This window comes from Danio rerio, chromosome 22, assembly GCF_052040795.2.
Source record: "Danio rerio strain M-AB ecotype USA chromosome 22, GRCz13ab, whole genome shotgun sequence".
Taxonomy (NCBI): Eukaryota; Metazoa; Chordata; class Actinopteri; order Cypriniformes; family Danionidae; genus Danio; species Danio rerio.
In genome coordinates this window covers 4,948,494-4,970,021 of record NC_141042.1, presented here as the reverse complement: position 1 = coordinate 4,970,021, position 21,528 = coordinate 4,948,494, and the positions used below count along the sequence as shown (strand labels likewise).

General features: G+C 39.1%; 1 protein-coding gene across 2 annotated transcripts in view; it reads left to right on the top strand.

Annotated features, from left to right (window-relative positions):
• Positions 1–21,528, top strand: part of fbn3 (fibrillin 3) — a 126,981-nt gene that overhangs the window by 48,896 nt on the left and 56,557 nt on the right. For both annotated transcript variants that reach the window (XM_087303197.1, NM_001135790.1), the window contains 4 exons: positions 6,807–7,004; positions 11,908–12,033; positions 16,822–16,947; positions 19,904–20,056. In XM_087303197.1, the coding sequence (XP_087159323.1) occupies positions 6,807–7,004; positions 11,908–12,033; positions 16,822–16,947; positions 19,904–20,056 (603 nt within the window). The remainder of the gene's footprint in view (positions 1–6,806; positions 7,005–11,907; positions 12,034–16,821; positions 16,948–19,903; positions 20,057–21,528) is intronic.

Genomic DNA, 21,528 nt, shown 5'->3' with positions numbered 1-21,528 from the left:
TGTCAATCATCTTTGATCAGCGGTGCGTTTACACAACTTCGTACAGTAAGGATTAAGGAGTTTTTGGCTCTACTAAAAGCATGAAAATACCATGATATACTTGCAAACATTTAGGAAATACTTTTGTTTATCTGAAAAACAACATGCCAAATACACCTTGTTATCAATCATCAGCTAAGGCCCCGTTTACACTAGTGCGTTTTAGTTTTAAAACGGCGTTTTAGATCAAAAACGATCCGCGTCCACAATAGCGCTTTAACTAGCGTTTCTGAACATATTTCCGTCCACACTACGCCACCAAAAACGTATATCACGTGACCATTCGCGCACTCTGGGCATACGCGTTCTAGTATAAACAGAAAGCATGCGTCTCGCTCGGCATTTGGTTATTGTTAGTCAACAAACGCCGGTTGAACAATGAAAGCGATGGCAAAGAAAGCAAGAGAGGTATTTTTGTGGACCGACAACGAGGTCGAGTTGTTACTAAACGTAACAAACAAAGAACTGCACAATGGCGCCTAAAACAGACAATAGTGCAAACAACGCTCCCATTTCTGTGTCCATGTTGTTGTTTACAGTGAAGGCTGGTCTGCTGTCTTCCCGTAGCGTTAAAGCCATGTGTTATAGTCATGTGATAGGGGCTTGACGAATAAGGGAAGGATACGCAATGACACAAAAGCCCCAATCAGCTAGCGAATGTCTGCAGCCCCGCCTCCGTTTTCAGATGTCTCTGTTTTCCCTCATCCACACTGAGACGGAGCAGCAGCGTTTTAGAATGAAAACGGCCTCTCCAGCGTTTCCAAAACGCTCCGTTTTCAGCGCTCAAAAACTTCGGCGTAGTGTGGATGGATGGCGTAACCGTAGCAAAACTTATGCATTTTCAAACTAAAACACATTAGTGTAAACAGGGCCTAAGTGTTAACTTTTGAATGCTATTTAGAAAAAATAGTATACAAATTGGGGTGTAGCAGTGTTTCTTTTTTTTGTTGTTGCACTGGATTCTCTTTAAAAAAAAATAAAAAAAAGGATTTCCCAGCAATAAAACGTGACTAATCTTCCTGTGACCGCAAGAGTATGAATGAAGGACTGAGGACTCACTGTGTGTGCTCATTTGGGAGTCATAAACCCTTGAAACCTTGGCTTGTTGGATGTGTGTGACCGAGATAAGATGTGACCAGATTGCAGGTCTCAGTTAGCCGTACAGTAAATCACAGAGTAGTAAAACAGTTTGTTGGTCCGTCCGAGAGACTTCAAAGCCTTTCACAGGAACTCCAGAAGGTCTAATGTTTCCTTTCAACCCCTCCTTTTCTGCCCTGAGCCTACGTGAATGAACTTCTGCTTCTCCCCGAGTGAAAACGCACGTCTTATCTTTTGTGTATTACTCTGATTAAACTGAAAGTAGGTCACAACAATGCGAGCGTCTATTCCCAGTCATTGACTCTAGAGCACATTTTTTGGCAGCGTTCAAGGTTTCCACCTGCATCTGCTCCAGACTAGATTAACTTCCCTTCGGCTGATTTTTCATTTTTTGCTAGAAGGTCTTTCATGACAGTCGACTCCCTTTCGCTCCATTAGCGCAGAGGATGATAAAACCAGGCCAAGTCGCTGGAGTGTGAAGAAAAAGCAGAAATTCCTCCTGCCAAATTACACTGATGCCCAATCCTAAGACAAGTTTAATTCCACACATCAGTTACCTCATGAGCAGTGCTGGAATGGGTGCTGAAAAAACGTACTCAAGTAAAAGTGCCATTACTTGCCAAAAAAATGTCGAGTAAAGGTATCTGTTTTAAATACTACTCAACGTATGAGTAAAAAGAAATCCTTCTAAAAGTACTCCGGAGCATTAAGTAGTGAGCATTACACTGGGAAAATGATTCCACCTTATAGCCAGTATTTCTAGGGTCCCACTTTATTTTAAGTGGCCTTAACTACTATATACTTGCATCAAAAAATAAATACAATGATACATAAATACTGTGTTCATAATGTATTACAGAACACTTGAGGTGATCTTGAGATGGGATACAGGTAGGGTTAGGGGCAGTTTTGGTGGTATGGTTAGTTTACAGAGTGGGTTAAGGTGTAAAGGATGATCAACAGTTTAATTAAAAATGTAATTACATGCAGATATTAAAAATATTGCTTACATCAATGGCATTTTTTTTTAATAGTGTTTCTAAGTGTAGGTATTTGTCATTCATGGACTGTAAATTTAAAACATGAGATTAATTTGATGTGAGAACAAAATGCATGAATATATGCACCTACAATAAGCCGACAGAAAGCAAGTTGATGCGTTTAATAGGCAAAAATCTACCTGTGATGATATGTTAACACAGATCATGCAGTTTGAACCCTGACTAACAAGGTACGAGTGTCTGGCAAGTGGCAGCCCAAAATACCTGCAGTTTTTGCATGTGTTTGAAAACGTAGTATTCTGTAGTTCATTTAATGCGAATTTGGTCCAGGAGGGCCAGTGTCCTGCATAGTTTAGCTCCGACTTCCTTCAACACACCTGCCTGGAAGTTTCTAGTATACCTAGAAAAAGCTTGATTGGCTGGTTCAGGTGTGTCTTATTGGGGTTGGAACAAAACTCTGCAGGATACCTCTTATCCGGCCAACCCTGTTTTTCCCAGGAGTCCCCCATATTTCACACCCCCTCACGGTCTCCTGGAATTTCGGAAACAAATGTTGGCAGGTATGATCGGCCTTCCAAGATCGGGTTTAGGCACCCCTGATTTAGTGATTGTTTAAGGCAGGGATGGAAAACATCTGTCCTGGAGGGCAACTGTCCTTCTGAGTTTTATTCCGACACTAATCAAACACACCTGAACCTATTAATCAGGACCTGAACAGCTCTGGATAATTACAGGCAGGTGTGTTTGATATGGGTTGCAACTGAAATCTGCAGGAGGGTAGATCTCCAGGGGCAGGGTTGGTCACCCCTGTGCTAATCAGTTTATCAAGATCACTAAATAGCCACAGGCATGTGTGACAGATTAAGGTTGAATAATCATGGCCCTCCAGGACCAAAGTTACCAATTCCTGGATTAAGACCATTTGGTCATTTCAGTCATCAAACTGTAGGCATCTTCCTCAAAGACATTACCTGCGTTGGAAACCGCCTACTACTCAGTAGGTACTGCATTTGAATTTAAACGTACTACTCGGCCGTAAGAAAAGTGCGTTCTATACAGTATGAACGTGAAAAGTATGAATGGAATTCGGACGTACTACATCCGCCATTTTGTCATGGTCACGTGACCTACCTGCGTCAATTGCGTCGCTTTACTCCCATTCATGAATTTGCTCGCGGGGCATCATGGGATAGCGCAGCATGCATGGGATGCGCACTCTAGAGTCTCGCCGGAAGAAGTAAGTCATCCGGGTACTTCTCGCATACTGATTTTCGAATTCTATGAATTCGGACATACTACTCCGCGCGCATACTGATTTTAGTGTACTATATAGTATGGAAGTATGCAGTTTCGGACACAGCCATTCAGTCTCAACCTGGCGTGTCCAAACTCAGTCCTTGAGGGCCGGTGTTCTGCATAGTTTAGTTCCGACCCCAATTAAACACACCTGAACCAGCTAATCAAGCTCTTTCTAGGGATACTAGAAACTTCCAGGCAGGTATGTTGAAGTAAGTTGGAGCTAAACAGTGCAGGACACAGGGCCTCCAAGACAGAGTTTGGAAACTCCTGGTCTAAACATTCATTGCATGTATTGATTTTGTATATTCCTGAACACTTTTAATGCTTCCTCACAAGTGTCTTATTGTGGGTCAATCTGACGCAATTTTTCAATGCATGATTTGATTGCACAGGATTCACGGGAGCAATTATTCTATTTAGCCAATCACCTTAGAGAAGATCAAATAAACATGGAAACTAGTGATCGCAGGTTTTTAAACTACTCAGTAAAGTACAATTCCAGAGAAAAGCTACTCAGTTGCAGTAGTCGGAGTATTGGTTATGTTACACCGCTGCTCATGGAGGTACTATTTTCCCCAACTTGCCTTAAAAGAATCTACACTGATGAGTGGTAGCTGGCTCAGAAACACAGCTGTGACTAAACGGAAAGTAGAGGTGAGCGGGTGTTTGGCGGATAGAGAGAGTGTAGGTGAATGGTTTTGATCCGACAAGCCACTCAAACTGCAATCAAGGCATAATTACTTCCGAATGTTGTCTGCATCACCAACACATCCCCCCTTTCTCTGGAATATGAGTATCCTTGTTTCTGGGAACCGAGGTCTGCGCATTGCTGCCAAGTTTGCCAACGTGACTTTGAGGTGGTTTCCCTTTTGCCTTGCAGATATGTTGCCATTAAAGTGCTCAAATGAGTCAAGCCTTGAAGAGAGAGTTCACTCAAAAATGAACATTTTCTGAATTTCGTACAGTATCTTCTACTGTGGGATTGATTGAGTGCACTTCACTACAAATGGTTGCTCCCTCAAACAGTGCACTATTTAAGGGTACAGGAGTGATTTTGGACACAGTCTGTGTGCCAATTGTGCTACCTTGGAGTAGTAATACCAAGGTTGTTTTCACTTTAAGTCTTTGTAACTTTGTCTGTCAACTAGGCACCAAATCAATAAATCAAGGTCATTTTGACTTTTATAGCCACAAGTACTTTCTAGCTGTTGAGTGTACATGGGTTGTTCACTCGTTATTGTGGGATTGATTGACAGCACTACAATGCTTTCGGAACCCACTACAAATGGCTGTTCCCTCAAATATTGCACTATTTAAGGGTATAGATGTGATTTTAGATACAGTCTGTGTGTCAGTTGTGCAAGTTACCCAAGAATAGTAATACTAAGATTGTTTTTACCTTAAGTCTCTGTAATTTTGGCTGCCAACTAGGCACCAAATCCATAAATCAAGCTAACTTTGACGTTTATAGACACGGCCCATTAGGCTTTCCCCATATAAATACCATCACTCACATTATGAGTCAAGCAGCAATATAGAGATGCTGATGAATTGCAGTATTGGATATGCGCGGACACATCTGGGCGTTAGCTTGTCCCACCGTAGTCCCATCTAGGCGCTATTAATCAGTCCCAGATGTGCATAGGATGCTCGCAGTGGGTCGCCTTAACTTGGAGAGGACCTGCATTCCTGCAGTCAAATCGTCCAGGAAGAATGGTCGGGTCAGAGGAGCGCAGAAGGGACGAGGAGAAGGGACAGTAAAGGGATCTGGAGACTCGCGAGGAGGAAGTCTTTTTTATTTTTTTTGAGGGGTTTTGTTTTCTTCTTTTGACCTACTTTCTTATGCCTCTTGGGTATGGATATACACGGTATGGTTTAGCTTTTGTTTTGCGTGCAGTACAACGAAGGATATTGAAAGATTCATTCATTTCTTGAAGGAATGATTGGAAATGAGGGGTCGGGAACTCATTCGTATCCTACCGAAGTAAATTGTACTGCATGACGCAAAGAAATGCAGCATCTTATTCAATTATATTTACAAAAAAATTAGTAAATCTAAGGAATCATCTTTGAATAGTTTTTTTTCAGTGTGTGCAAGCTACCCTATAGTAATACCAAGGTTGTTTTCACTTTAAGTCTCTACTGCACTGTCATTTTGGCTGTCAACTTGGCACCAAATCCATCAGTCTAGATCATTTTGACTTTAATAGACAGTCCATAAGGCTTTCCCCACATAAATACCATCACTAATATAAATATCGGCCGATAAATGCAGTTTTTAATGTTATTGTTAACCGGTTCGATAACAAAAATAGGCAGATATCTTGATAATATCAACATAGTTAATAATATTTTCCACTGGTTGAACCTTTTCATATCGTTGCTGCCTGCCATGGTTTTATTATTTTACTAATATTCTGATTTGTTTTTGGTCAGACAGTAGATTAGTCGGCCATAGAAACGAAAAGTTGATAATGATTATCAGATAATATACTGGCTATTAGCCTCCGAATCTAAAGAGTTATCGGTTATCGTTATCAGTGAAATATTCCATATTAGTGATCCCAAAGCGCAAAGAAAGTCAAGCCAAATCTCCAAATGTCCAAACAGTGTCCGCACCACTATCCCATAATTCAACCTCAGACAACAACAAGACGGTTTGTCAAGGATATGAACATTACTGATGCAACCCAGCAATTTCTTAGCCATTATCTAGTTATCCTGTTAGAAGTCTGTGGAAGAGAATCAGTCACCACATTCCCAGACCAACATCCAGCATGGGAATCACTGTGTGATGGAGATAAATAATCTGCCACCATTTTTCTGCTCCATATATAGGATTTCTTGAGGTAAAACCTTCTGGGTTGTGTGCCAAGATAAACATAATCAGCCTTTGTTATAGTTAGCTTATTGCCCACGTAATCAAGTAAGAGAATGTCCTGACCAGTGGAAATTAGCACAATGTTCAGCTACAACCACTCTAGGCCAGGTTCAGCTGTTTGCCAGTTAGCATGTAAGGGGGTCTGAGATTGGGTAGTTCTCAAGAACTCCTGGTAAAGGAGGAAAAGGAGGAGATAGGGTGGAAGGGGGGAGTCTTCCAAAATAAATGTAAGGCAGTAGGGTGAAATCGGCCTGTTTATTGTATCCTTGGACCAATCTGATTGGCTTACTGCTGATTACAGATAAGAGACCAGCCGTGATCAATCAAATCATAGCTAAGTTCTCTTAAAATTAGCTTATGAAACTTCACCAAGCAACACATTAGGAGTTTTGTTGAGCTAAAAGTCATAGTTATTAGTTTTATTAAGAGCAAGAATTGTACCTTAAAATGAAGTGTGACCTTTTTCTCTTTATTTCTCCCCCAATCAGACTACCGGACTGGACCGTGCTTCACTCAGGTCAACAATCAGATGTGCCAGGGTCAGCTGAGTGGCATCGTGTGCACCAAAACGCTCTGCTGCGCCACCATTGGCCGAGCGTGGGGTCACCCGTGTGAGATGTGCCCTGCCCAACCACACCCCTGCCGGAGAGGATTCATTCCCAACATCCGCACCGGTGCATGCCAAGGTAAGCACGAGCGTCAACATTCCCGCCGGCTTATGAACAAATAACTCAGTGTCTGGCTCGCATGATCGTCAAATTCCGGCCTTAATTTACAGCCTGACGGAACAGGTGACGCTAAGAGCGGTCTAGGGTAAACCATAGCCCTAATGTTTCTTAACAGCATCAAATATTTAGACGACTTCCATTAGGAGTGGGATTGCATAATGGCTTGTCACAATTATTTACAGTTATGGGCGTATTGTTTGGACTTGCTGTTTGATTTTCTTGGACATATTTGGACATTATTGAATTCTGCTCTTAAGGCTTGTTGCACATTGTAAAACATATTTGCTTAGCTTATTAAATAGATTAATGAAAGGGAAAATTCTGTCCACATTGTTACAAAACTCATAAGATTTTTGTTCATATATGAAGGACAAATGAAGATATTTTGGATGAAAGCTCTCTGAAACAAAGTTCATAAAGTAACCAAGAACATACTCAAAAAAGGACCATGTGGCATTGATGGTTTATCCATAATATTATGAAGCTATGGAAATACTTTCGAGTATAAAACAACTTTATTAGTGTCAGCATTTACGAAAGAGCCTTAAGCTGCTCATGTACAGTTAAAGTCAGAATTATTAGCCCTCCCTTTGATTATTATTTATATATATATATATATATATATATATATATATATATATATATATATATATATATATATATATATATATTTCCCAAATGATGTTTAACAGAGCAAGGAAATTTTCACAGCATGCCTGATAATATTTTTTTCTTCTGGAGAAAGCCTTATTTGTTTTATTTTCACTAGAATAAAAGCAGTTTTAATTTTTTTAAACGCCATTTTAAGGTCAAAATTATTAGCCCCTTTAAGTTACATAATTTTTTGATAGTGTACAGAACAAACCATCGATATACAATAACTTGCCTAATTACCCTAACCTGCCTAGTTAACCTAACTAACCTAGTTAAGCCTTTAAGGCTGTACTCACACTAGGTACAGTTGCCTCAAACTGGGCCAATGCACGCTTGTCCCCCCTCCCGTCTCCCCCGACGGCCCGCACTCACACCACAATCGGGCCTCGGCACGCTTACGTCATCGCTGCTGGGCTGTTTAGTGAGAAGCGCTCTCTCACTCAGCAGCACAGTGGAGATTTCTCTTGTTATATCGTTTCAGTCGTTTGTTATGCAGTGACATGCAGTCAAACATTTCGCCAAATAGTCCTTAGAGATGCGGTGACACGCAGTCAGATATTTCGCCAAACAGATCCGCCACTTTTGGCGCTCATAAACAATCATAAAGCTCTCGTGCTGCAGGAATGAGGAGGTCTGCTGAAGGCGTGCAGCTGTCGTGCTGTGAGGAGTTTGCGTTCACTGAACAGTAAGAATGATTAATAAATCCATATGAAACACTCCTTTAAAAGTCAAGTCTCGCTTTCAGTTTCGGGCTTTGGCACGTTTTGCACTCACACACAAGCGTACCGCACCAAAGCCCAAGTGAACCGCGCTCAGGCCCACCTCTTTCAACCGGGCCAGGGCCAGCCAAGAGAAACGTGCTTGAGCCCGATTCAGCGCACTCACACTTAGCATAGCGCGAGTAGGCCCTAAATGTCACTTTAAGCTGTATAGAAGTGTCTTGAAAAATATCTAGTCGAATATTATTTACTGTCATCATTGCAAAGATAAAATAAATCAGTTATTAGAAATGACTTATTAAAACTATTATGATTACAAATGTGTTTATAAAACCTTCTCCCCGTTAAAAATTATTCAGGGGGGCTAATATTTCTGACTTCAACTGTATATCGCAAAGAAATTGTTGAATAAAGTCATTACTTGGTGGGATTTGTTCACACAGAAGTCTCCTCGTAGATTTATAAAATTATGGTTGAACCTCTGATGACACATTAATTGTTTTTTGATCGTTTTGGTGACCCTTGCAGTCTATGGATGTCCGGAGAGCTCTCGGATATCATCTAAAATCCCTAATTTATGTTTCAAACATGACCAAAGGTCTTATGGGTTTGGAAAAACATGAGGGTGAGTAGTTAATGATCTTTTATTATCCAATAGCTCTATCCAAACGGTTCGGCTAGAGCTTTTTTTTAATTCGTCAACATGACCTTAAAGGAGCACTCCACCTTTGTTTTTGTTTGGAAATATGCTAATTTATACACACTCCTAGGATCATTCAGCCAATCTCCTGTTTAAGGGGTAGCACTTATAGCTTAGCTTAGCATAGATCATTGAACCAGATTAGACCGTTAGCATCAAAATGTAAGAACAAAAAGAAAATAATTTTAATTTGGTTCATATATTTCCATTTAAAGCTTGACTCTTCTTTAGTTACATTGTGTACTAAGACCAATGGAAATGAAAAGTTGTTGTTTTCTAGGTCAATATGTCTAGGAACTATACTCTTATTCTGGTAAAATAATCAATGAACTTTAATATTACGCTGTGCTATTACCTAGCTGGGGACTATTTTCAAGTGCTGCATAATATCATTGCTTATAGTATATTGCGTAGCATAATTCCTAGCCATATCAGCCTAGAAATTAACGACTTTTTATTTTCTGTCAGTCTTAGTACACAATGCAAGTACAGAAGATTCAAGCTTTAAATAGGAAACCCTTTGGTCATTTTTGAGTTAGATGCTATGCTAAGCTAAAAGTGCTGCGTCAAACCCGAAGATCAAATCTTTTTAAGTGAGATCCTAATGGTCTAATCTAATTCAATGATCTATTCTAAGCTAAGCTAAAAGTACTCCGCCAGACCCAAAAATCAACGTTTTATTCATTTTTAGTGAGATGCTAATAGTCTAATCTGATTTGATTATCTATGCTAAGCTAAGCTAAAGGTGCTCCCCCAGACCTAAAGATCAACTCTTTGGTCATTTTTGATTGAGATGCTAATGGCCTAATCTGATTCAATGATTTATGCTAAGTTAAGCTAAGTTGAAATTTCTCTGTCAGACCAGAATATCAACTCATTGGTCATTTTTGAGGGAGATGCGCTAAGGGAGATGAGGGAGATGTTCGTATCTGATTCAATGATTTATGATAAGCTAAGCTAAAAATGCTCCGCCAGACCCAAAGATCAACTCTTTGATAATTTTTGTGAAAGATGCAAATGGTTTAATCCGATTCAATAATTTATGCTAAGCTAAGCTAAAAGTGCTCTACCAGACCCAAAGATCAACTATTTGACCATATTTTAGTGAGATGCTAATGGTCTAATCCGATTCAATGATTTATGCTAAGCTAAGCTAAAAGTGCTACATCAGACCCAAAGATCAACTCTTTAATCATTTTTGACAGAGACGCTAATGGACTAATCCGATTCAGTAATTTATGCTAAGCTAAGATGAAAGTGCGCTATCAGACCCTAAGATCAACTCTTTGATCCTTTATGAGAAAGATGCTAATGGTTTAAGCCGATTCAATAATTTATGCTAAGCTAAGCTAAAAGTGCTCTACCAGACCCGAAGATCAATTCTTTGGTCATTTTTGACAGAGACGCTAATGGACTGATCCGATTCAGTAATTTATGCTAAGCTAAGATTAAAGTGCGCTATCAGACCCCAAGATCAATTCTTTGGCCATTTTGAGTGAGATGCAAATGATCTGATTTAATGATCTATGCTAAGCTAAGCTAAAGGTAGTCCGCCAGACCCAAAGAATAACTCTTTGGTCATTTTTGAGGGAGATGCTAATGTTCTAATCTGATTCAATGGTTTATGCTAAGCTAAGCTAAGCTAAAAATGCTCCGCCAGACCTGAAGATCAACTATTTGATCATTTTTGAGTGAGATGCTAATGGTCTAATCTGATTCAATGATTTATGCTAAGCTAAGATAAAAGTGCTCTACCAGACCCGAAGATCAATTGTTTGGCCATTTTGAGTGAGATGCTAATGGTCCAATCCAATTCAATGATCTATGCTAAGCTATGCTAAAACTTCACCAACAGACCTGGAAATCAGCTTAATTGATGCAAAACTGTTAAAACGCAATTGTTTAACTCTAGGGGGGTTATAAAATGAGCCTATTTCAATAAAGCTGAGTGTTTCTTTAACAATGGGGGCAAGCAAAGGTCAACTCCAAAAGTCCAGTTGCTCTACAGTCAACGAACATTTTATGAGCCACAATACCAAATGCCAGCCCAACTTCACATATCATCTCAGAGACGCCTTCTCGCAATGTCTATAAACGTCTCCTTCAGATATTGCTTTCCTCCCCTCAGTGTGCAGCATAAGAGACAGCTCCAAGTCTGGCCTGGATTTGCCTTAAAGTCGGAGTGCTTTTCACAAAAGTCTGCCTGGCTGGAGTACAAAGCCCACACATGTGCGCGTTCAAGCAGGAGGATTTCTGCAGATTTCCAGAGTCTCCTCACGTTCAGTGGCATTTTTAGCGGGAGAAGCTATTTTAGGACTATATTAGACAAACAGAACCAATTTTTAGGCGCTTATCGGATACAAGTTCCAATTTCAGTTGGGCAGCAGATGTGCACAAAATTGATATGAAGAGGCAAGATAGGCAAGTGCCATTCAATCCAGATAATAGTAAAGAGCTGCAGTTTTATTATGAAATCTGAAGGCTATAAAGGCCCAGACTCCTCCGGGTACTCCGGTTACACAGTCCAAACACATGTGCTGAAGGTGAAGTGGATGAACTAAATTGGCCTTAGTGTAAAGGAAAGAGTGTGTGGGTGTTTTCCAATACTGGGTTGCAGCTGGAAGCGCATCCATTTCGTAAAGCACATGCCGGTTCATTGCTCTGTGGTGACCCCTGATAAATAAGGGGCTAAGCTGAAGGAAATTTATCGTGCAGCACTATTTTAAACACACGTGTGACATAAATGGGTCAAACGGGTTTACGTGCACTCTTTTCTTCATTCTGTCAGACGTGGACGAATGCCAGGCCGTCCCGGGACTGTGTGCTGGAGGAAACTGCATCAACACTGTGGGCTCTTATGAGTGCAAATGCCCCGCGGGTCACCGACAGAGTGAGACCAACCAGAAGTGTGAAGGTACGTCATTCACCACACACACACACACACACACACACACACACACACACAGGAGAATGACTTCACTTCTGTCCATCATTGGTAACTGGCGAAGGGAAAAAAAATAAGTTGAGTCATGGATTTGGCGTTGTAGGAGTTTTGAAAAACTTTGGTGCCAGAAGTATTCATTGAGTCCAACTGATGACTTTTTTGAGAGGTGCTTTTCCCAAAACCATCATTAGCCAAATAAGAGCGCAAGTTTCACTATTAAAAACATACTTTTTAATTCTGTGCTTCCCGAACCCATCATTCCAACGATCATTCTGGTGTGTTTGGAGCTAAGCGTATTATAGTTTTGCATTTTCAAAAGGAGTTTTTACTTTAAAACGATTTAAAAATGTGCGGCACATTTTAGTTTCGTTTTAATTTGTTTTGTTAATGGTTGTGTTAGTTTTACTTTAATTTTTTTTTCGTTAATTGTTGTGTTAGTTTTAGTTTAGTTTTGTTAATGGTTGTGTTAGTTTTAGTTTCGTTCTTTTGTTTCGTTATTGGTTGTGTTAGTTTTACATTCGGTTTTTTTTTTCGTTAATGGTTTGTTACTTTCGTATTTTTTGTTTCGTTAATGGTTGTTTTAGATTTAGTTTTTTTGTTTCGGTAATGGTTGTGTTAGTTTTAGTTAATTTTTTTGTTTCGTTAATGGTTGTGTTAGTTTTAATTTCGTTTTTTTTTTCGTTAATTGTTGTGTTAGTTTTAGTTTAGTTTTGTTAATGGTTGTGTTAGTTTTAGTTTAGTTTTGTTAATGGTTGTGTTAGTTTTAGATTCGTTCTTTTGTTTCGTTATTGGTTGTGTTAGTTTTACTTTCGTTTTTTGTTTCGTTAATGGTTTGTTACTTTCGTAGTTTTTGTTTCGTTAATGGTTGTTTTAGATTTAGTTTTTTTGTTTCGGTAATGGTTGTGTTAGTTTTAGTTAATTTTTTTGTTTCGTTAAGGGTTGTGTTAGTTTTAATTTAGTTTTTTTTTCGTTAATTGTTGTTTTAGTTTTAGTTTAGTTTTGTTAATGGTTGTGTTAGTTTTAGTTTCGTTCTTTTGTTTCGTTATTGGTTGTGTTAGTTTTACTTTCGTTTTTGGTTTCGTTAATGGTTTGTTACTTTCGTATTTTTTGTTTCGTTAATGGTTGTTTTAGTTTTAGTTTTTTTTTGTTTTGGTAATGGTTGTGTTAGTTTTAGTTAACTTTTTGTTTCGTTAATGGTTGTGTTAGTTTTAATTTCGTTTTAAATTTTGTGAACACATTTCTATGTAGTTTTTATCAATCTAATTTTAGTAATTATGAACTAGGTATTGCACTCCTGGGTAAAGAGACATGCTAGCGCAGGTTGCCAGATTGACAACACCAACACGTATCAGTCATTCAGCATGTACAGTTAATAATGTTAAAGGGGTTTTTTATGTAGTCATTAGATTATAAACCTTACCATTTTGTTGGAGTGCAGTGAGTGCACTATTCTGAGCTTCTGAATGTATTTAGACTTTTGTTGTGTTTCGTTTGGCAAACAGCCAAATTGCTTATCACTGCGTATCTCGTCATGTAGCATGTTGTTAGGGCACGGGGTTAAAATGTAACCCGCTCACCTAATGTTTACGTTCATATTATTTATATTATTTGCTAAATTATAACTACCTCATGTGGAACTTAAGAGCCTTCATGACTGAATGAATGAAATACGCTGTTTTTCCATCAAGGCAACCCAGAGTGCTAAAATATAATTGGCTAAACTGACAATGGGTGGGTTAAAATTACCAAAACAAAGACAGACTTTCCAGCACGTAACGCACATTTTCAAATGAGAATATCTGACTTTAGCATTGTTTTTCAGATAAACAAGAATGTTCACTTAGCATGTTTCTTGGGATTTTTATGCTTTAGAAGAGTCAAAAACGTACACATAGCACCTTTAAGTAAATTAAAAAATCAGAAAAAAAGCCCCTGTCCACATGAATGTGGGTATTTTCAAAACTGCACTTTTTTGACGCACTTTTCTGTACATCGTTTCGCTGTTTGTCCACACGTAATCTAAGTTTTATGTGACTTAAACCGACACTTTCTGAAGTTTTTATTTTAAAACTATTTCAAAATGTAAGGCACATTTTAGTTTCTTTTTAGTTCATTTCATTAAAGGTTGTTTTAGTTCAGTTCTTAATTTGGTAAACATATTTCTTTTTAGTTTTACATCAATTTAATTTTAGTTTGAATAGTTTTTAATTTAAATTATTTTTTAAATGTAACCACGTTGTCAGTGTTAGTGGAGTAAAACTTTGTTTTTTCAGGAAACCTCTTAGTGATGAAAGTAAAATAATTGTTTGAACAGACACTGAACCTAAAACCACACAAATGCATCTTAAAACAATAAAAGTTTTTTTTTTAATTACAAAAAAAGGCCACGCTTTTTTCTACACACTTTCGCTGTTTCTCCACACGAAAATGAACAATTACAGAAAGTTTCATTACATAAAAAGCATCTGTTGTGGATTTGATGATGCATCTAATGTGGACATAAGTTGTTACTCCGCCCCCTTGTGGAGCATTATTACAGAATTTCGCATTTTAACCAAAGTAAAGTTCGGGAAACACTACATGATTTAATACTAAATGACGGATGGCACTGATGTAGTTCATTAGTCGCGAGTTACGTCGCTTTTTGGGAAACGCAGCTCAGGTTTGTAACCTCAGGAACATCTTTTACTAAACACAGAGCTGTTTAGCTGGAATTCAAACAATGCTGAGTGAAAACAAACAGGCCTGTTGTAAATCAGGGTCTGCGCTTCTCCCTTCAGGAGCATTGAGATAAAGCCAGATTAAGATAGTGAATTACTGCTGTTTAATGATAGCTAGGTGAGATTTTTCACTCAGTGTTTTTTTGTTTTGTTTGTTTGTTTTGACAATACAAATAAACAGTAGTGCAAATAGTGAAAATATACACGCATGATTAACAAATACATGATATGCATAAAAAACTAAATACTGTCTTATACATTAAATATATTTATCTACATTAAAATAAATAAATATTTGTGTTTTAAATAAAAAAAAAAAAACTTTAAATGTTTGTGAATAAAATAATTAATTAACCTTTTGTAATTTTGTGCTTGTATTAATTTATTTGTTCTTATTTTTAGTTGTATTAATACATTTGTTACATTTAATAAAAAAATCTAAGTTGATGTAAATTAAATAAATGCATCATATGTTATATGAATATGAATATATTAATTATTGAGAAAAAAATACATATACACATAGACGTATTGTTTTAAGTCCTAAGTTGGGGTTTACAATAGTCTCAGAAAAAAAGTATTTATCTTTAATCACCTAAAATTGCTAAGACTCGACACGCTTCCAGTCATCCAGACGGAGGGAATCCCGGACTCTGAGCTTATTAGTTTACCTCCTAATCACATTTTGACCCTGCATGACGCAGAGATGAGTAAAAGCACAGACCCGTGTTCCTGCCAGCTCTGCTGAAAGTGCCGTTTGTCAGTCTGTAAAAGAGATCTGCTCTTTGAAGTCGTGTGGAGCTGCTGCTTGGGTTGATAGTTACTGGACAATGGTGTGGTGTAGAAGTCTTGCCCCAGGGCGAGAATACTACGATCTGATAGCAGGACACTTTCTGGAGAAGAAAAATAACAATTTAACAGTAAAAATGCTACACAGGTGAATAAAAATGTCTGTAAATTAGCAGTTTCCTCTATTTAGTGATTCATGTTTACGTTTTTTTCCCATTTATTTCTCCTTTTGAATTGCATAACGGGATCTTGATCTTTCTTCCGTTCACTTTTAACCTTGAAAAGTTCCAATAAGTGACTTTTATGAACATTTTAATAGTTTAAAGTGATATTTTGTCTAGGTTGGTGTTGTGTATTACGCTACAAAAACCTCATAATAAACTGCTTTAAAAGGTTCTTCGAATGTTTTTGTCACAGCAAAAACTCCCAATTCACCAGCTGTAAGTTATACAAGCTCATAAAAACTCAGAAGAACCCCAAAGTTAATTAAAAACCTCCTTTGAGTTCTGAAAAACTTGAAGATACTCAATAATTACTTTTGAAACGGTCTTCAAAAGCAGCAAGAATTTAGAAGAACGTCATGATATTAAAAAATACTAATTTTTTATGGTATTAAAAAAAAAACTTAAAAGCTTTGTTGTGTCAAAAACGTAGAAACGATCACATCTACTATGCAAAAAATATATAAATAAATCACACAATCTGTAAATGCTGTCCTAAAGCAAAGCATGAACACACACTCCAGCAGTCATTTGTGGAGGCTTTCAGCTTGACGTCCGCCCTGAGTAAAGTCTGATGAGCGGGTTTGTTTTGCAGAGGTTTTTATGAGTTCAGCAGATCCCACTTTCCACACACACACACACACACACACACAGTCATTCGCCATCCTTCTCCCACATCCCGCCTCATGCTCAAGCGACAAACCCCGAACACACAACCTCCACATATAATTATACTAAATAAATATAATTGCACGTGTGTATAAATATGGGAGCGACACGCAATAAACCCCAACCGAACGATTCACCATCTGTTGAGTTTGCGTTCGTAGTTGCGATACGTCAATCCATTCAAGAAAAGAGAAACCACAAATAACATCTCTCGAATCTGTCATACTGAATAAAAGTGCTTCAGAGATGTTTCCCCATAAAGCAACCCCTGTTTTGATGCATAATTGGTTAAACCTCTGGAAGATATTCATATTAGTGTTTGCAGTGCAAGTAATGCCTCATTTCTGCTGGTGTTTCAGACATCGATGAATGTGCAACCATATCTGGAGTGTGTGACGGGGGAGAGTGTACAAACACCGCCGGCAGCTACGTGTGCACCTGTCCACGAGGATACATCACCAGCACAGACGGCTCCAGATGTGTTGGTGAGACACACATACACACACACACTTGTACAGCTATCTCTATAAGCTCTTCTCATAGACATAATGATGTTTATACTGTATATTCTCTCTCCAAACCCACCCAAAACCCAACCATCAGTTGTTCAGAATACTTCATTCTGTGTGATTTATGAGACATTTTTTTCTCAAACACACCAAAACATCTAATCATCCCCAAAAGATCAAACTTAACTTGCTTTACTTGTGGGGACATTTGGTCCCCACAGTGTAAGCAATACAATGTGCACACATGCATACACATATTACTGGTATTGCTATAGTTGAGGAAATTTGGTCCCCACAACATAACAAATACACGGTGCACACACATTTTACTGGTGTTGCTATATTTGTGGAGACAATCGGTCCCCACACCCTAAGGAATACAAGGTGTACACGCACACATTTTAAGGCGATTGCTTAACTTGTGGAGACAGTTGGTCCCCACAATGTTAGGAATACAAGGTGCGCACACACACACACACACAAACACACATATTACTGGTATTGCTATACTTGTGGAGACATTCGGTCCCCAGACATAACAAATACACAGTGCACACACACATATTACTAATATTGCTATACTTAAGGAAATTAGGTCCCCACAACATAACAAATACACGGTGCACACACACATTTTACTGGTATTCCTATACTTGAGGAAATTTGGTCCCCACAACATCACAAATACACGGTGCGCACACACATTTTACTGGTATTCCTATACTTGGAGACATTCGGTCCCCACAACATCACAAATACACGGTGCACACACATTTTACTGATAATGCTATACTTGTGGAGAAATTTGGTCCCCACAACATCACAAATACACGGTGCACACACACATTTTACTGGTATTGCTATACTTGAGGAAATTTGGTCCCCACAACATAACAAATACACGGTGCACACACACATTTTACTGGTATTGCTATACTAGTGGAGAAATTTGGTCCCCACAACATCACAAATACACGGTGCACACACACATTTTACTGGTATTGCTATACTTGTGGAGACATTTGGTCCCCACAACATAACAAATAGACAGTGCACACACACATAACTGGTATTGCTATACTTGAGGAAATTCGGTCCCAACAACATAGCAAATACACGATGCACGCACACACACACATATTACTGGTATTGCTATAATTGTGGTGACATTTGGTCCCCACACCCTAAGGAATACAAGGTGTACACGCACACATTTTAAGGTGATAGCTATACTTGTGGAGACGGTTGGACCCCAAAATGTTAGGAATACAAGCTGCACACACACACTTTACTGGTAATGCTGTACTTGTGAGGACACCTGGTCCTGGTGTTCATCTTCATTTGTATAAAGTTGAAGGATTCTCAACTTTGTCGTGTCACTCGACATGCCCACCTGGTCATTAACGGTTGCTGTCACTCGAGTAGACGCAGGTCACCGGAAGTCGCTCATTCCTGCATACACTGAGGCAGCCTTAGAGTGGGCTGGTTATAGAGACCAAAACTAAGATAGACTTTCCAACACTGAGGGGTAAAACTGATCTAGCATTGTTTTTCAGATGAACAGTGTTCAGTGTTCACTTAGCATGTTTCTTAAAACATCTGCAAACATATTACTGTGTTTTGTGCTGTAGTAGAGTCACAAGCTTGTTCCAAACAAGTTGCTAGCTATTTAGGCTTTGTTTTAGGCTGGAAACCAAAGGCAAAACAGGGTTTAGTGTTATCTTAGTGTTTGCCCCCTGGTTGCTGCTTTGTATCGCACAGGACCAGGCCCACAGGGAGTCATTTATCCCGATGCTAATCAGCACTAATGCGTTGTTGGGCCCCGCGCGAACACAAGAAATCTCACTTTGAGGCCCAATAGTAGGTCTGGTTGCAATTGAAGCCAGCGTTCCCATCAGCACGCTTGCGAAAGCCTCCAGCCGGGTCGATCCCAAGAGGTTGCAGTTCAGGAGTGTGCGCCTGGAACCTCCAGACGAAGCGGTTCTTGCGTCCAATGTAATTGGCCAAGATTACTCCACATGGACTTGATTTATAGCAGATCGCCGGCTCATTAGCCAAGTTAATCGACTTTCACGTGCTTCACACACACACACACACTAATGTTGCTGTAGTAAGCGTACGCAAACTATCCTCCCTCGTTGACCTTCATGGAGCAAAACGTCCCATCTCAAAACTCATTCCTGAAGCAGTGTGTTAGCCGTTTCTCCAGTGGACTTCTCAGGCTCCCACATCGTAAATTAACTTCCTGTCTGGGAAGTGTGAAAAGGGCGCACGTGGACTTGACTTCCTGTTTAGGGAAACGGTGTTCACAAGAACACTGTTTGAAGGTTGATGCACAATTAGTTGGGATAATAGAATAATTCTGTATTTTCGGTTTTATAAAATAGCAATTGTTCCGAAACTAGCCAAGACTTCCCTACTGAAAAATCCAGCTTAAAGCAGCCTAGGCTGGTTGGCTGGTTTTAGCTGGTCGACCAGGCTGGTTTTAGAGGAGTTTTGGCCATTTCCAGGCTGGTTTCCAGCCATTTCCAGCCTGGTCTTAGCTGGTCAGGCTGGGAGATGACCAGCTAAAGCCAGCTTGACCAGCCAAAACCAGCTATGTCCAGCTTAAACCAGGCTGGTCAAGCTGGCTTTAGCTGGATTTAGCTGGTCATTTTCCAGCCTGACCAGCTAAGACCAGGCTGGAAATAGTTGGAAACCAGCCTGGAAATGGCCAAAATCCCTCTAAAACCAGCCTGGCCAACCAGCTAAAACCAGCCAACCAGCCTAGGCTGGTTTAAGCTGGATTTTTCAGCAGGGTTTCCATAACATCCACGTGTTGTTACATGTTCTGGTGATTTGAAGTGCTTCTTTTATACGCTTTGGATAAAAGTGTCTGCTAAGTGAATAAATGTAAATACTCATATATTTTCTCTGGTTGTGTTTCGCACAGATCATCGGATCGGGACGTGCTTCTCGTCTTTGGCGAACGGCCGCTGTGCGAGTGAATTGTCTGGTCAGTACACCAAGATGCAGTGCTGCTGCGACACAGGCCGCTGCTGGGCCCTCGGACACATACCCGAGATGTGCCCCGTCAGAGGATCCGGTAAGTATGCTAATAGCTAATAGCTAACAATGTTTACCAAGTCAAGAATCGTTGAATGACAAGAATCATTGCTAATACAACTAATTTCAACTTTAATTGTATGGCTTTAAGACCATTCTGTAGTTAGCTTTGAAGCTAACGTCTGTATGCTAACATTTACGATACGCGCAATTAAAAAATTATTTTCCAAAAATAATCCTAACATTATATTATATGTTTCAATAATGTTAAAAGTATTTGACAGACATAGGCACAATTAAAATTAGTTTATTTTTCCAAAATTATTTATGACAATGAGAATTAACGTAGCCTATATGAGGACGTGGTGAGTATGCTAATCACTAGCAATGTTGCTAAGTCAGACACCTTATATTACTAGTGCTATTACCAGAAATGTTGTACTTTAAACTTTTGACTTAAATTGATTCTCTGTGTTAGCTTTGAGGCTAATTTGTCTATGCTAACATAAACATTTAACGGTACATAAATAAAAACTATATTTTCAAAAGTGGTTCAAAAGTGAAGTGGTATTAATGGGGCCCAACGAAGCATTTGATGAGTATATGCTAATGCTAATCATTAGCAATGATCGTTATGTCAAGAATCACTGTTACAGTTGCTAATACAATAAATTTGAACTTCAAGTTTCGTGGCTTTTGGCCCATTTCATTTGTTAGCTTTTATGCTAACATATGTATGCTAACATACATTAAAAATAGAGTAAATGAGTAAAGTAGTAAGTAAAAAGTATTTCCAAAAGTTTTGATGATGTGAAATTAACGTGGCCCATCAGAGCATCTGAATATGCTAATGCTAATAAGTAGCATTTTTTATCAAGTCGTTTCTACAAAATGTATTTTGAGGCTTTTAAATGTCCCATTTGTCTCTGACTAGCGATAGCACATAGCACACTTAATGGCTGTATTGTAAGCTAAAGACTGCTAAAAAAATATTAACTACTTTAACGTATTAGCATGTAATTTAGGATAAATATGCCAGCTTGTCATATCCTACATTAAGTATACTTTTTTTGTAATGAAATGGTTTCCTGAATGAAAATGTCTCACCCTTTTCTGACTAGCGATAGCACGTAGCACAGTTAGCTGTATTACTAGCTAAAGACGTATTTAAAAACTACTTTAACACATTAGCATGTATTTAAGTGTTAATATAACTGATATTATCCTGCACTATGATTTCCTTTTTTGTAAATAAACTGTCCCGCCTGTAGCAATAGCACGTAGCACAGTTCACCTACTGTGCCTAGGCTGGTTGGCTGGTTTAAGCTGGTCGACCAGGCTGGTTTTAGAGGGGTTTCGGCCACTTCCAGGCTCTAGTCTTAGCTGGTTAGGCTGGGAGATGACTGGCTTACACCAGCTTAACCAGCCAAGCCAGGCTGGGAGCCCAGCCCAAACCAGCTATGTCCAGCTTAAACCAGGCTGGTCAAGCTGGTTTCAGCTGGATTTAGCTGG